At 34.7% G+C, this 15,287-nt stretch overlaps 4 protein-coding genes across 7 annotated transcripts in view; 2 read left to right on the top strand and 2 right to left on the bottom strand.

The window, feature by feature from the left end:
• Positions 1-2,652, bottom strand: part of LOC107753313 (prolyl 4-hydroxylase subunit alpha-1-like) — a 20,970-nt gene extending 18,318 nt beyond the window's left edge. Inside the window, exon 1 of one of the 2 annotated variants that reach the window (XM_016569447.1) lies at positions 2,493-2,652. The gene's annotated coding sequence lies outside the window, so the exon portion shown is untranslated. The remainder of the gene's footprint in view (positions 1-2,492) is intronic. The other variant, XM_016569446.1, reaches the window with a different exon arrangement.
• A 1,458-nt stretch (positions 2,653-4,110) lies between these two features.
• On the top strand, positions 4,111-10,889 carry LOC107753329 (nucleoside diphosphate-linked moiety X motif 13-like). Of its 2 annotated transcripts, none has more exons than XM_016569463.1 (9): positions 4,111-4,319; positions 4,410-4,517; positions 6,639-6,781; positions 6,872-6,979; positions 7,386-7,492; positions 8,450-8,575; positions 9,388-9,499; positions 9,589-9,743; positions 10,617-10,889. In XM_016569463.1, the coding sequence occupies exons 2-9, from the start codon at positions 4,435-4,437 to the stop codon at positions 10,818-10,820; spliced, it is 1,038 nt and encodes a 345-aa protein (XP_016424949.1). In that variant the 5' UTR covers positions 4,111-4,319; positions 4,410-4,434; the 3' UTR covers positions 10,821-10,889. The 2 variants fall into 2 exon arrangements, with proteins under 2 accessions (XP_016424949.1, XP_016424948.1); XM_016569462.1 differs by lacking the exons at positions 4,111-4,319; positions 4,410-4,517 and adding exons at positions 5,628-5,891; positions 5,982-6,089.
• A 577-nt stretch (positions 10,890-11,466) lies between these two features.
• Positions 11,467-13,348, top strand: LOC107753320 (transcription factor Adf-1-like; the record flags this gene model as incomplete). The annotated part of the gene is made up of 3 exons (XM_016569454.1): positions 11,467-11,674; positions 11,759-11,921; positions 13,228-13,348. Coding segments are annotated over exons 1-3 (429 nt in total), but the record flags the coding sequence as incomplete, so codon positions are not given.
• A 96-nt stretch (positions 13,349-13,444) lies between these two features.
• The window catches only part of LOC107753312 (dnaJ homolog subfamily C member 9-like), a 17,011-nt gene continuing 15,168 nt past the window's right edge, over positions 13,445-15,287 (bottom strand). The window contains exons 3-5 of one of the 2 annotated variants that reach the window (XM_016569444.1): positions 14,056-14,196; positions 13,719-13,973; positions 13,445-13,635 (exon numbers count right to left, since the gene is read on the bottom strand). In XM_016569444.1, the coding sequence (XP_016424930.1) occupies positions 13,489-13,635; positions 13,719-13,973; positions 14,056-14,196 (543 nt within the window). In that variant the 3' untranslated portion in view covers positions 13,445-13,488. The remainder of the gene's footprint in view (positions 13,636-13,718; positions 13,974-14,055; positions 14,197-15,287) is intronic. The other variant, XM_016569445.1, reaches the window with a different exon arrangement.

Genomic DNA, 15,287 nt, shown 5'->3' with positions numbered 1-15,287 from the left:
ATATATATATATATATATATATATATATATATACTCTTGCTCATTTTTTTGATGGCATACACATGAAAATGCTTTGTCATTTTCAGCACATTCTTTCTGATGTTTTCAAGACTATCTGGCTATATAAGTCATTCTTGCAATTTCAACAAAACTTCATTGCATTTCATTACCATTTGCAGTTAATTTAGCTAGACACTACCACGATACATGCAAGTGCAAAAGACATTTTATTCCAGCAGTGAAGTGCATACTTTTTCAGTATGTGAACTGGATTAAAGCCACTTCCTGTGATTTGAGGGCATGTTGAATTATTCTGCACAAGAAATCTTAAAACAGATTATTTCAAAACCATTTTGGGTGGATACTTATTAGTGGTGTTCGCTAAGGTATTTGAACAAAACCCAACCCACCCTAGCATCATGGCTAAGTACATGCAGACATTGCTCATATATCAGTTTCAGTTTAGCCCGCCAGTTTAGTATGACCTCTATTCGCTTTTGTTCATAAGTGGTTTGAACCACAGCAGAGACAGAGACAGCAGCGTATTTAGGAACAATTCATTGTGTTTTAGTAGGTTACTCATACAATGGGGGTTTGGTTGGGTTGAGCAACTCACTTTATTCACATCACTCATTTTACCGGTTCAAAAAGCCCCAAGAGAAACTAGAAACTAGAAACGAACAGCTTTATCTGTCAGGTTGTGGGTCTGTAAGAATATGGGCTTCTTTTAACTTTCCAAACCAAAATGATTAACTGAAACAAGACGAAACAGCTGTTCCTCAATCATTAACATGTAGGCTATATCTAGAAAAACGGTGTTCTGACCGTCGCTTGACCGAAACGTCACTTCAGCTTTGGTGTTAGAAAAACTCGAATACGAATGCATTTCCCAGCCATTTCCAAAAACTCGGCCATCTGTTGGGGGCAAAAACAGCTGCTAAAACAAGCACTACAGGAATTTACCCAAACACAAATAACACCTAATATAAACAGTAGCACACAAACCATTTCAGATTCCTCCAAGTGCCTCTTAAAAAATGTTATGCTTTTTCCTAACTCAAAAAGGCAAGAATGGGATCAGAACACGTGACTTGACTAAACCTTTGAGGAACTAGTATTAACTTGTAGAGAAGGCTTGCCTAAAATCCTGCAGTGAGTACACTAAAAAAGCAATAGCCCAGGGTGAAGTCAAGGAAGGTTACTAGATGTGGTCACCATAATACAGAAGGACTACACCCCTGGGCCAAACCGTAAAAAAATGTAAGTTTGGTAAAACCATAATCAGTTACAGTAAATGTATAGCAAGTTAGAAATAATTAACTATTTTGGGATTTCTGGAAAATGATCACCGTGATAAAGTATTGTAAGAGAATATAGCCTACTGCTTTACATTTGGATTAATATACTGGATTTGACAACTGTGCACTGTGTAACTGTGGGGTGGGGGCAACAACTACATGTCAAGTAAACTAAAACATGCTTAATATGATAATTAATAAATTATCAGTCAAAAATAGGCCTATTGTTTAATGTGACTGTGCATGCAAAATAACAGCTTGACTTTTTACGGTTTAATTTTACAGGACAGAAATACATTTTCAATGTCCATAACACTGGCAAAAAGTACAGTAGTAATAATATATATAGCATGTTTTGTCAGTATGCACCATGGTAATACCATGGTACAACAAGAGTGCTTTTTCTAAGTGCAAGTTAAGTGTACTTGTGCAAACACACTAGTCTGCTCTGATGTTAACCCAAATGACAAAATTACTTGCAATATTATAACAGGTTATAACATCCGAATAACTGTTATTATTAACATGTTTCACGGTAGTAAGCGGGATATTTGTAAACGGAGGAGGATTGAGTGCCACGTCCCTTCCCCTCCCCCAGTACATCACCCGAAACACTGTAACTTCACTATACTGACTTCTTACTCCGTTGTTATAACTCGTGAAGTTGTAAACGTGTTGTTTTGTAGCTCTTCACGCTGCAAATGATCTTTAACCCGTTCATACTTTCAAAGCAGACTAAAGAGACTCAACTCTTCTCATTTTAAAATTAACTGATTCTAATAAAATGGAACTAAAACATCATTTTGGTACCATGGTTTAATAAATAAGCACACTTGACTTTATTATCACCTTATTACATCTTATAAATATTAGTTTATATATTAGTTATTAGATTTTATGATCGCAGTGTTTTGTTTTTTATTTAATCAAAACGCAAGATGGTTTTCCATCAACTGATAAAATCTACGCTCCCAAATCCACGAGAAAAAAATTATATAAATATAGGGAAATATGTTGACAACCGGTATTTTACAAGGAAAGCGAGCAATGGTAGCACACCGAACGGGGAAAACTGTGCAAATATGCGGGGAAATTTCTAGAGTGTCTTGAGTCCGCGTCTGTGATAGTGAAGAGTATGCGATCATCTCTAACGTTAGATATGTTTACTGGAGCGTAATAAACAGGTCTACTTACTGTTCCCCCCTGGAATGAGTCGATATAGCAAAATGGGAAAATGTTGTTTGGTTAACTCCTCTCCCACTCTCGCTCCTCAGCGGCTCGTTTGCTACAGAGCTGTGAAGAACAGCGCAGCTGAACTCGGGAAAATCTACAGAGGACAAATGATTGAACTGCAGCGCCATCTGCTGTTCATAAAGAGCAACTGTACAACAGTCCCCTACTGTCACATAAAAAGCACACTCCTGAACTACTGGAAAATATAATTTCTTCCAGTTTTGTATGTACTGTAAAGTTTTTACTTTTAAACCATTCCCTCCCAGCCTGACCAGCTAAAGAAGTGGTCAAAACCCCTCTAAAAAAAGATTGGAGGTCTGAGACAAAGGCAAAATAGCAAAAACCAATACATACACATCATTAAAACAAATAAATGAAAGTTGAGTAAAATGATATAGATATTTTAAAAAGTAGGCTTCTGTGGTACAATGATGGTAACTATCACATGTCATAATACTTTGACCATGGTCTTGAATAATTGTTTATATTACATATATAGTGTAAATAACATGGTATTTACATATTTCAAGGTACTTCAATGAATTCCATAGTTTTACCATGTTACATGTCCAAAAACTCACATCACCACTGTATCCCTTGTGAAAAATTGTACACTTTAGCTTTAGAATTATCATTTTTAAAAAGAGTATTTAGTAAGGAAATAATTTACATTTACATTTAGACACTTTTATCCAAAGACTTACAAATGAGGACAATGGAAGCAATCAAAATCAACAAAAGAGCAATGATATGCAAGTGCTATAACTATATATATATAAATATATATACATATAAATAAGTGCTATGTAAATAATATACTTTATAAGAAAATACTTATACAAACTGAATGTTTTCAGAGATTTAATTGTAATTGCATTTACAATGAAAAGAAAATGTATTTTAAAATGTATATTAATTATCATTTAAGCATCAAATTTAAATGTAATATAAAATAACAGTTAAACTTGTGCTTTAGTTCGTTAGACAGCACATCAAAATAAAACAATGAATCAATCAATTATTAAAACAATGAATTAAAATGTAGGCTAATAAAACGTTTGATTTCTTTCTTAAGTGTATTTAGTCATAGTCACTTATATACACTTAAGTGCCCTTTTATTGTATTAATATGATATTATCTGCAAGTACAGTTTTTAAATAACTTTTTTAAAAGATTTCAAGTCTTTAAAAAGTGCACATACAATACAATTAAGCACACTTCTTTTTCAGACGGGATATCCAAAAGCACAGTAATAGCATGGCACTTTTGGTACCTTTTGTTAGTGTAATCATGTACAGACATAAAGAGCATAAATAATGTACATTAGAGCTCTTTGTGTAATCACACCTGTATATCGACAGAGGGATAAATAAGCTTGTGACTCCAACATTTTAGACACCAGTGCAATTTTACAATTCTTGATTTCAATTTAGACGCTGGCCGCTCTTGATGACGTACTGATGTCGTACATATTACGCGCAGGAGTCGTTTGCAGGCGAGCAATCAAAAATGTTTATTTACGATAGAATATTTATCAGGGTGCTATATGTTATGTAAACTGAAAGCTTGCTGGAGTGGGGGGGGAGCCACAAAGTTTTACGAAACAGACTCTTTGAATTCGTTGCGTTGTAGTACGACGATGTGTTCTGTTACAAATATATATGTATTTTTGTGACATTCGCCTTTGGCCGTGCCTTTACACGAACAAAATCATAGAAACTGTTATTTACAGGAAACCGTGATACTGAAAGAAGAGTCTGTACTGACAGTTTACGTCTGTTTCAAGGGCAAGTTCTGTCTCGTACACCCTGCATGACTGTTGAACAAGTTTCATTTAGGTCGAGCAAATGTGAACGTTTGTTAAAACCTTTGTTTAGGCATTATCTTGTGGACCTTTTAGACATGCTGCAGTCATTCAAGCTTTTCTTCAACTGTAACCTGGTGCTATCACGCTCCTACTCTGGATATTATGTCTCTCGAGTGAGGTCTGTCTTCTTTAAAATACATCTATTTATAATATGAAATAGGATGCCACTGTAGTACTGGAAGTGTAATGTACTGACGGACTGGAATTAATATAACTTTTTATAGGTGTTTGGATGAATCTCACAAAACCTGTCAAGAACATGTCCAGGTCAAAAGAAAATATATTTTATAATGCATAAGAAAATGAAAATAGTTTGCATTTGTGACATAAGTACACAAATAGTTAACTCTGTTGATTAAAAAAAATGTTTTTCATGAGTTTACAATGCAAACAGTCCTAAAACAGCTATTATTTTCTTTATCTTTTTATATGTTGATGTTTTGAGGTGAATGACCTAATTAACAATCCATTAAACATTCTTTGGTTTCTTATGAATTCTTATTCATGTTATTTTTTATTATTATTACTACTACTATTATTTAAAAAATAAATGGTAGTATTATTAAGCGTTAGTAATTGCATTTACAATGAAAAGAAAATGTATTTTAAAATGTATATTAATTATCATTTAAGCATCAAATTTAAATGTAATATAAAATAACAGTTAAACTTGTGCTTTAGTTCGTTAGACAGCACATCAAAATAAAACAATGAATCAATCAATTATTAAAACAATGAATTAAAATGTAGGCTAATAAAACGTTTGATTTCTTTCTTAAGTGTATTTAGTCATAGTCACTTATATACACTTAAGTGCCCTTTTATTGTATTAATATGATATTATCTGCAAGTACAGTTTTTAAATAACTTTTTTAAAAGATTTCAAGTCTTTAAAAAGTGCACATACAATACAATTAAGCACACTTCTTTTTCAGAAGGGATATCCAAAAGCACAGTAATAGCATGGCACTTTTGGTACCTTTTGTTAGTGTAATCATGTACAGACATAAAGAGCATAAATAATGTACATTAGAGCTCTTTGTGTAATCACACCTGTATATCGACAGAGGGATAAATAAGCTTGTGACTCCAACATTTTAGACACCAGTGCAATTTTACAATTCTTGATTTCAATTTAGACGCTGGCCGCTCTTGATGACGTACTGATGTCGTACATATTACGCGCAGGAGTCGTTTGCAGGCGAGCAATCAAAAATGTTTATTTACGATAGAATATTTATCAGGGTGCTATATGTTATGTAAACTGAAAGCTTGCTGGAGTGGGGGGGAGCCACAAAGTTTTACGAAACAGACTCTTTGAATTCGTTGCGTTGTAGTACGACGATGTGTTCTGTTACAAATATATATGTATTTTTGTGACATTCGCCTTTGGCCGTGCCTTTACACGAACAAAATCATAGAAACTGTTATTTACAGGAAACCGTGATACTGAAAGAAGAGTCTGTACTGACAGTTTACGTCTGTTTCAAGGGCAAGTTCTGTCTCGTACACCCTGCATGACTGTTGAACAAGTTTCATTTAGGTCGAGCAAATGTGAACGTTTGTTAAAACCTTTGTTTAGGCATTATCTTGTGGACCTTTTAGACATGCTGCAGTCATTCAAGCTTTTCTTCAACTGTAACCTGGTGCGATCACGCTCCTACTCTGGATATTATGTCTCTCGAGTGAGGTCTGTCTTCTTTAAAATACATCTATTTATAATATGAAATAGGATGCCACTGTAGTACTGGAAGTGTAATGTACTGACGGACTGGAATTAATATAACTTTTTATAGGTGTTTGGATGAATCTCACAAAACCTGTCAAGAACATGTCCAGGTCAAAAGAAAATATATTTTATAATGCATAAGAAAATGAAAATAGTTTGCATTTGTGACATAAGTACACAAATAGTTAACTCTGTTGATTAAAAAAAATGTTTTTCATGAGTTTACAATGCAAACAGTCCTAAAACAGCTATTATTTTCTTTATCTTTTTATGTGTTGATGTTTTGAGGTGAATGACCTAATTAACAAAAATTAACAATCCATTAAACATTCTTTGGTTTCTTATGAATTCTTATTCATGTTATTTTTTATTATTATTACTACTAATTATTTAAAAAATAAATGGTAGTATTATTAAGCGTTATCTATCATATTTTCTAGCATGAATTATGGACAATTCAAGTCATTTTTTTCTTAACTTCTGAATATAAAATAAAATATTCCTGTTTAGGTACCTTAAGAGATTAAAGGAGGACGATGAGGCATGTCGAGAGGCACTGAAGTCTGGGATCTTTCTACTGTATCATAAGCTTTCTCCTCTACTGCGAGAGACCAGCAGTGGCATTTACACATTGGCTTCTCTAAAAACCTCAGGTTTCAATACAACTCCATTTAAACTCTTCCATTACGTAAATAAAAGGATTTTGCATATGCATTTGTATATTTGTATGCCCATTTCTGTAGATTTGGAACACATACTGGAGAAGGTTGGAAAGGACAAACACTTTGTTAACGAATCTTTTCTTCTGGGATGCACTGACAAGGGTGAACCCCAATTCTCACTGGAAGTAGGTCAGTTAATACAGCCATTACTACACAATACTATGAAAATAAAGCTCAACATTCTACAACTGGAAAATGTATCAGTATATGAAATTTCATTTATACACCTGGCAAGCGTTTTTATCCAAAGCGACTTATTGCATTCGTTAACTTACAGTATATTGCTTTGGTGTTGCTAGCTCCATGCTCTACTGTTTGAGCTACAGGAACGCTATAGGATTGAGAATGTGAGTGGTGTTTGATTGTTCCTGGAATTTCAATGACATTTTAAATTCTTTATTAATTTCCAGGCCTGGAAAACAATGTTAATATTTCCAGGTGACCATGGAAACCCTGTATACTATACTATTCTGTAAACTGTATATTATTTTATACACAATATATATCAGCTCATGGAGATCTCTTCTCATTGTAGGTGATATAGACCGCAGTGCATTGGAGCAGGAGTGTAGAGGTATGTTTGTGGACCTCAGGAAAGCTTTCTTCATGTTACCTGGACCAGAGTCTCCTCTTGCGGCCAAAGTATGTACATTAGGTTTCTAAATGATCAGAAATGCTAGTGCTTTGTAATCGCTTTGAATTGTCATGTTGATTTTGTGACTGATGATATTTGATTTCAGTAAACATGGGGTAGGTAAGCAGGTTGCAGGTTCAAATACAGAGTTCTGGCATGAAACTCTAGATGAGCCAATGAGCTCGCTGCTCAGCATTCAAATATATGACTAGTGCTTGGCGTAGCAGTTGCAGCTTGCTTCAGAAACCCTCCACCTTCCCCAGCTCCACCTGTATAGATCTGCTATTTTGCTGATTTATGTATGCTATATGGGGGTTATTTCATGTATGTTATATTTGCAGCAGCAATATTTCTTACATGCTCACTCACAGCAGCATGTTGTGGATGTATTGGCAGCAGCAAGTCTCGGTACTTGCTCTGCTGTAGCAGATCTATTCCGCCAAGACCAAATACATTAACATTGTCATGTACATTACCATGCCAATCCCTCCGAGAGTTGTCATGACAGAACTTAAGTTCAGCATTAAATGAAAATTTGTGCTATCAATTTCCTAAATGCATGTTATTGTTCTTATTGTGAACGATTCACCCATGAATATGTTTTTTGACCTCGTAATTTTTAATCAAAATGTTAGAACTGGATCTTCTGGTTAAACGACAGACTTCTCTCTAGTGATGCATTCAGGACTTCTCCAGTCATCTGCTAAAACTCCACCCCTTTATTACAACTGACTACAAGCTCACATTCAGATCTGCCTTCATCCAATCAACAGCCGATGCATAGAACCAAGTCCCCGCCTTTTTTCTTTTTTCAATAATTGATTTCACTTGGATATATAATACAGAGGAAAATATCTTTCGCTCCTTCTGTTACAAAAGCAAAAACGAAAGATATTCTATATGAATAAAGTTGGAGCCATTCGTATGTTGACCATCTCTGAGAAGTTATATGGTATTTGTTTTAGGGACAAGCTCTCCTTCGATGGCACCAGACTAATTGCTTTTGCAGTGCCACTGGGCAGCCTACCATCAGGAACCAATCAGGAAGTTTCAGAGTTTGCCACAGCAGTGGCATCACCTACTACCCCAAAGTAAGCATGTGCTTTTCACGATGCCAGACAACACTACAACTGCCACAATATGCACATACATGGCATTTGACAGAAAGCATTGTCCGATTTTTCAAATCATTTCTGTTTTATCTGATATGTTTCACTGACGCAGTTTGAATAATATTAATGTGCTGTTCTAAATAAAGATATATTACCATTTTCACAGTATCTAAATAGCTATTTAGACATTGTTTCAGGCTACTACTGTATGTAATAAAGTCTAACATAGTAATTTACACAATAATGGCAGTTAAAATTAATGTAATAAAGGCTATGGCAATATCAGCAAACAACAGATTTGAACTAGATAAAAAAATTAATGCTACTGTATGTAATAAAGTCTAACATAGTAATTTACACAATAATGGCAGTTAAAATTATGTAATAAAGGCTATGGCAATATCAGCAAACAACAGATTTGAACTAGATAAAAAAATTTATCAATACAAACTTTGAGAAAGCTTAGCCATAAATTTTGAAAAGTTTGAAGGTTTTAAGCTTTAAGTAGTTTTAAGTTTAAAGCAGTTTTAAGTTTAAAGTAATTTAAAAACTTAAAATTTTGAAAGTTTTAAGGCCATGCAGCGTCCCAGACAGTATATTTTATAAATGGGTCCGAATCCATTCTGGTATGGAATGCCCACTTACAACCCAATTAATTCCTGATGAATCCATTTTCGCGTTGAATATCCTATTTTGGGGTACAATGAATTGCGAATGCCATTTCTTGTTGTCCTTAAATTACGGTACACAATGAAAACATTAGCATGAAGCTGTTTGTCCTTGACTTGCAGATGGCACCTGTTGTGATCGTGCTGGTGTCTGATGGGAGCAGATGTTTGCTGGCGCGCCAGACCATGTTTCCTCTAGGCATGTACAGCGCGCTCTCTGGCTTCTGTGACATGGGTGAGTCACACTTTATTACAAGCTGCTGTGCACACCATATCACTCTGTGGAGTTACCTAACCATTTTGCTCTATCAAAACATTTTGCAGGAGAGTCAGTGGAGGAGACCCTGCACAGAGAGGTGGCAGAAGAGGTGGGTCTAGAGGTAAAGAACATTCAGTACTCTGGATCACAGCACTGGCCATTCCCACAAAGCTCCTTTATGTTAGCCTGCCACGCAACTGTAAACCCAGACAAAACGCAGGTGAGACTTGGGTGATCCCTTAAACTACTTATTAGTGAGACACTACAGATTAAAGACATACATTATATTATTAAAGGGGTCATATGATGTTGCTAAAAAGAACATTATTTTGTGTATTTGGTGTAATGCAATGTGTTTATGCGGTTTAAGGTTAAAAAAACACATTATTTTCCACATAATGTACATTATTGTTGCTCCTCTATGCCTGGCTTTCTGAAACGCGTCGATTTTTACAAAACTCAGCGTAAACACACAGTGTCTTCACAACATGGCGGCGGCGGGGGTAGCAACAATAAAGTTACGCCTTCTTTCTTTGTGTGAACATTTGGGCGGTGTTATGCAAATCTTCCCACATTGTGACGTAGACATGTGGAGGCATGTTAGAACGAGCCGTTTTAGGAGGGCATGGACAAGTCTTAACTTTTATAAAGAATATCTCTTTGGGTTTGAGACTTTAGTCTTTGCAACTTTAGGGATCTTATCTATGCACGAACAGCTTGTAACACTCCAAAGAGAAAGGAAAATTTGAAATTGCATCATATGACCCCTTTAAGGGAACTGTATTAAATAAATAATTGCCTTCAGACACATGTAGGACTCTCTAGTTTGAGTCTCTGCTTTTACATTAAATTATTTTCGGATAATTTGTAATGAATTTGGTAAAATGTGTATACAGTATTTCTCTGTCAGTTATAGAACATGGATGAGAATTGGTTCAGTTATTAAAATGTGAAAATGACTGAATGAATACTATTTTGAGACGCTGGAAAGCATTCAGGCATATCAAAACATACTTATTTAACCCAATGTCAGCAGAGTAGAGACATTGCTGTTGTTATAAACTTAAAATGCTTTAACTGTGTTCATGGATAGGTGAATATTGACAAGGCAGAACTTGAGGATGCTCGCTGGTTCACTTATGAAGAAATAACAGAAGCACTACGGAAACCGCCACTTGACCCCAGAAGAGAGCCACCTGTGTTCTGGGTCCCGCCTTCTTATGCCATAGCCAATCAGCTCATTCAAGAATGGGCCAATCAGCAACAACTATCAAGAAAATTACATGGACTTAAGTAATCATGTATCTAATATGCATTATGTTACCACTAATTTAAGAACTTGAAGATAAAATAGACATGAAAACCTGAACCTGTGATAACCAGAATACTTTTGAAGGGATCTTCAGTGATATTCAGAGGAGGACTTTTATTAGAGTATGCCTGGACTGGAGCAAAATGTTATAAATTGAAAATGATAATAGAATGAGAAGATAATTATGATTGTAATCATGATTTTATATATTGTAATTATTATGCATTATACTTGTATAAATAATTATATTTGCAAGTGCATCAAGAAGCATCTGAATTTGGATTCCAAGGACACACAGCACTACCTCAAATAGTACTAATCAATCAGTACACTGTAGCCGTTTTTGAAGAAAACAATTTAATGTATGTTTTTAAAATTATTAATTATCTTACACTAAAAACAGTACCAAGAAATAGTTTTCAATTGTTTAAAAAAATACTGTTTTTAAGGATGTACTATTTTTTTTTTTTTTTCATATTTAATTGAATGTACATTATGTCATTCAAATTTATATTTACATTCATAGTACTTTGTGCACGTTGAATTTTTTTTTTTTTTGTCGTTGACTGAGAGGGAAAACTCACCGACCAATCAGATTCAAGCCTTTCCTTTACGTATCCGATCCCGCCTCTCCTCCACACTTGGTGGCGCTGAAGCGCTAAATCCCGACCCGCACTAGATCGTTAGAAGAAGAATGGTAGTCAAGATGGACGCGGAGCTGTTGCTGTTTTTGGTGTCTGAGAACAAGGAATTATTTGATAAAAACCACAGTGAGTACAAAAACACGAAGCGGAAAGAAGTTCTCTGGCAAGGAATAGCAGACAAAATGGGAGTCGATGGTGAGTTTTGTTGGTGTCGCTTGTTATGTAGCGTTACTGTCAGCGCGCCTAACCACCACCATCAACGTGTGTGTATTTGTATAGTGGAAGAGGTGAAAGCTAAATGGAAAAATCTAAGAGACACATACACCAGGAAAAAGCGGCTGGAGCAGGATGGGAGTCGGGGTGGAAGGGCAGCTAAGAAAAAGAAGCAATGGAAATATATGCGAGTGATGGACTTTCTCGATCCCTCCACAGAACACAGAAGGTATTCGAGTGCGTTTCATTTAAGTCTGCTCGCAAGACTTCAGAGTTTGAAAAAACTAAAAACGTCCCATTTTGATTTCACTGAATGTTCGTTATTAAAATCCAATAGACAGCTGTGACGTCATTGTAACTTTTTTTTTAATTTTTTAATTTTTTTTTACGTGTGATACTGGTCCTTAAAATACTGGTTACTTTTTTTTTCTTGTTTCATTTGTGTATCAAATTGTGTTTTTGACTGCCTTTGTGATATTTAAGTTATGCTTGAAATAGCATATTACCATACTACTAAACATTTTATGAAATTTCTCAATGCAGAGCACACTAAAATCCATTTCCAGTGTGATATCATTTTCTAGTTTATTATTAGATTGGGCTGGCAAGTATGCAGACATTTTCATACAAAATTGGATTCAATGTTTATAAATAAATTACATTTTTATTTTGGAGATGACAACTGGATGCTGCAGGCAGAATTAAACACAATATGGCATAGTAAGTTAATATTTGAAATATTTAGCATTGCATAATGCATACTTCCACATTCCTATTTTCTAGTAATAATACACTCTTACACTGTATACTGCGAAGTACGTTAGTATTCCTCTATGAACACAAATGTCACATTGCTAAAGTGTAATAAAAGCATGAATTCCATGTTGTTTGTAGTCTGCCCTATTAGATATTTTAAAAGGAGTAGTTTTGATAAAATGAAAATCTTTTTTTAAATTTTTTTTTTTTATGGAAATCTCAGGCCACAAATGTAGATACGTTTGTTTCATCATTGAAACATATTTGGAAACATTTAGCATTACAGAGTGATGTAATGCTAAATATCTCCAAATCTGTTCTGATGAAGAAACGTATCTACATCTTGGATTGCATGAGGGTGAGTACATTTCCATCACATTTTCATTTTTGGATAAAGTATTCCTTTAACATAAAACATTTGTCTAGAACAACTTGATGATCTTGACTATATCCAACAATCAAAATCACTACTTAAAAACATTAGGTGTTTATGTGAACAGATTTTCATCTAATAAATGTCAGTTTAATCACACCCACACCAGTTCCTTCAGAACTGCCGCCATGTGCACGTTTTTGTGGTATTTCAATAAATATGTAAAAATGGTCCGATTAATCTTTTTAACTTAATCGGGTAACATCATTTAGTCTTTTTGTAGCATAGTGGGAAACTATCATTTAATTGTATTAAAATTTTAGCAAAAGTTTGCCGTACTTATCTGTACTGTAATTAAGCATACAAAAGCTCATGGTTATTCACAGTGGTTTTTATCGGTGTACAGTGTTCTATTGGACAGCCTTCCCAGCAAAATCGAGGATGATGAGCCAGATGAAGACAGCGGGGCCGAACCAGCCAGCACCAGTACAGGAACATCAGTGACAAGTCCAGGAGCGATCAATGTCATTTCGAAAACTAATCCCATCCAAATGGTCCTTTATTTACCTTTGTACAGATTTGCACATGCACTACCTTTCAAAAGACTGGAGCAATGGCTGCTGGAAATTCAGCTTTGCCATCACAGGAATAAATTACATTTTAAAATCTATTCATATAGAGTACACATTTGGCAGATTAATACAGCCGGTGACATCTTAATGGTTTTTACCTTAATCATAGCTACCAGGCTGTCCTCACTGTTCAAGCCCATCTCCTTCTGCATTTCCTCTGCCTCCTTGCGCTCCTTTTCCGCCTAGAATGTCAGGATAATTCATCAAAGACTCAAACCTTATTTTTAATTATTTCATAGCAAAACTTTAGAAAGTGAATCAGCACCTTTATTTTGTGGTTGTTCTTCTTCTTGGCACTTTCATGAGTGAAGGCTTTGTAGGCTGGCACCTCTTCAGCGTCAATGGCTTTCTGTAGCATGTCTTTGACACGTGGCTCATCTTCAGAAGTACAGCACAGCGCAGACTCCATGATCAGATCCATGTCACCTTCATGCAGTAGGTACAGTCTCTTCAAGTCTTCTACCTCTTCATCAGAGCCTTTATACTGCTTCTCAAAGTCCAAGATATCTTGCAATGTGATCTATAGCAGAGAATTTGTCATTTTAGCAACTGCCTTTGGAAAAACCAACATAAAACAATACATGGTACAAAAAAAAAAATACCTTGGGAAACAATCTTCTCCAGTGCTCCTCCCAATTGCGATCTTGATCAAGGGTGTCTGACTCCTCGTCCACTATTCCCCGTTCATCATAGACTGCCCTTTGATCCTTGTCAGCCAACACTGCATAAGCCTTTCCCAGCACCTGTGGAAATATTGAAAATGTTAGGTTTTAGGATGTATTTATGTAATTGTTTTTTTGTAATGATTAAATAGTTTTAAATGTAAACCTCTGGTGCTCCTAGGTCACTTCTGCTTATGTGCACTTTTGCACTAGCTATGTGAACACAAAAAAATTGCTATGATTCAAAAAGGGTAAGAAAAAAAATAAAAGTTTAAAAAAGTCCCACTTTTACTTTCAGCAGTCAAAAATTGGAAATGGAAAAATAGAGAACTCATCTAGTGGTTACACCATGGAATTACATATGAATATATTTTTCCTGCCACCAGATGGCTCTAATTTTCCTCTTTGCACTGGATTTTAAATACTTTTTTTCATTTTAACCTTAAATACTATAAAAAAAAAACTAGCTATGTGAACACAAAAAAATTGCTATGATTCAAAAAGGGTAAAAAAAAAAAAAAGTTTTTAAAAAAGTCCCACTTTTACTTTCAGCAGTCAAAAATTGGAAATGGAAAAATAGAGAACTCATCTAGTGGTTACACCATGGAATTACATATGAATATATTTTTCCTGCCACCAGATGGCTCTAACTTTCCTCTTTGCACTGGAATTTAAATACTTTTTTTCATTTTAACCTTAAATACTATAAAAAAAATTTAAAACTATAGGGGAAAAAAAAGTATTAGATGGAAATACATTGAATATAATTGCATAAATAACATTTAGTAGCATAAAAACCATTTTCAATCTCAAAATGCTAATTATAAAATATTAAGCTAAAATATAGTACATTAAAAAATGTTTCTCAACAGCTACCTGTGTTTGTGTTGCTTTAACGGAGCAACCATACATCTGTTTTTCTATTTTTTGATGAGTTCAAATAATTATTTCCACTTAATGATAATCACAGTTTTTTTTTTAATCATATTATTTTACTTGTTTTCCCTTCTCTTGTAGTGCTTGTTATTTCATCTTATTAGTAAAGTTAAACTGAGTAAGAGAAGAATTTCTCCATTTAAAGGTTTTTAATTTTACAGAAAATTAAATTTTATGTGCACATCTGAGGCAAAAAAAAAAAAAAACTAAATGAGGGTGCTCAACTGTTGTAACCC

The sequence above is a fragment of the Sinocyclocheilus rhinocerous genome, unplaced genomic scaffold (genome assembly GCF_001515625.1).
Source record: "Sinocyclocheilus rhinocerous isolate Xijiao unplaced genomic scaffold, SAMN03320098_v1.1 scaffold1763, whole genome shotgun sequence".
NCBI lineage: Eukaryota > Metazoa > Chordata > Actinopteri > Cypriniformes > Cyprinidae > Sinocyclocheilus > Sinocyclocheilus rhinocerous.
This window is presented reverse-complemented; position numbering and strand designations above follow the sequence as displayed.

What these genes read in the sequence shown, in the direction of transcription:
- LOC107753329 (XM_016569463.1), top strand. Translation starts at nt 4,435, where the DNA reads ATGCTGCAGTCATTCAAGCTTTTCTTCAACTGTAACCTGGTGCTATCA. An exon ending in GGCTTCTCTAAAAACCTCAG is followed by an intron (nt 6,782 to 6,871) that starts GTTTCAATACAA and finishes CCATTTCTGTAG; the next exon opens with ATTTGGAACACATACTGGAG. An exon ending in AGTCTCCTCTTGCGGCCAAA is followed by an intron (nt 7,493 to 8,449) that starts GTATGTACATTA and finishes TATTTGTTTTAG; the next exon opens with GGACAAGCTCTCCTTCGATG.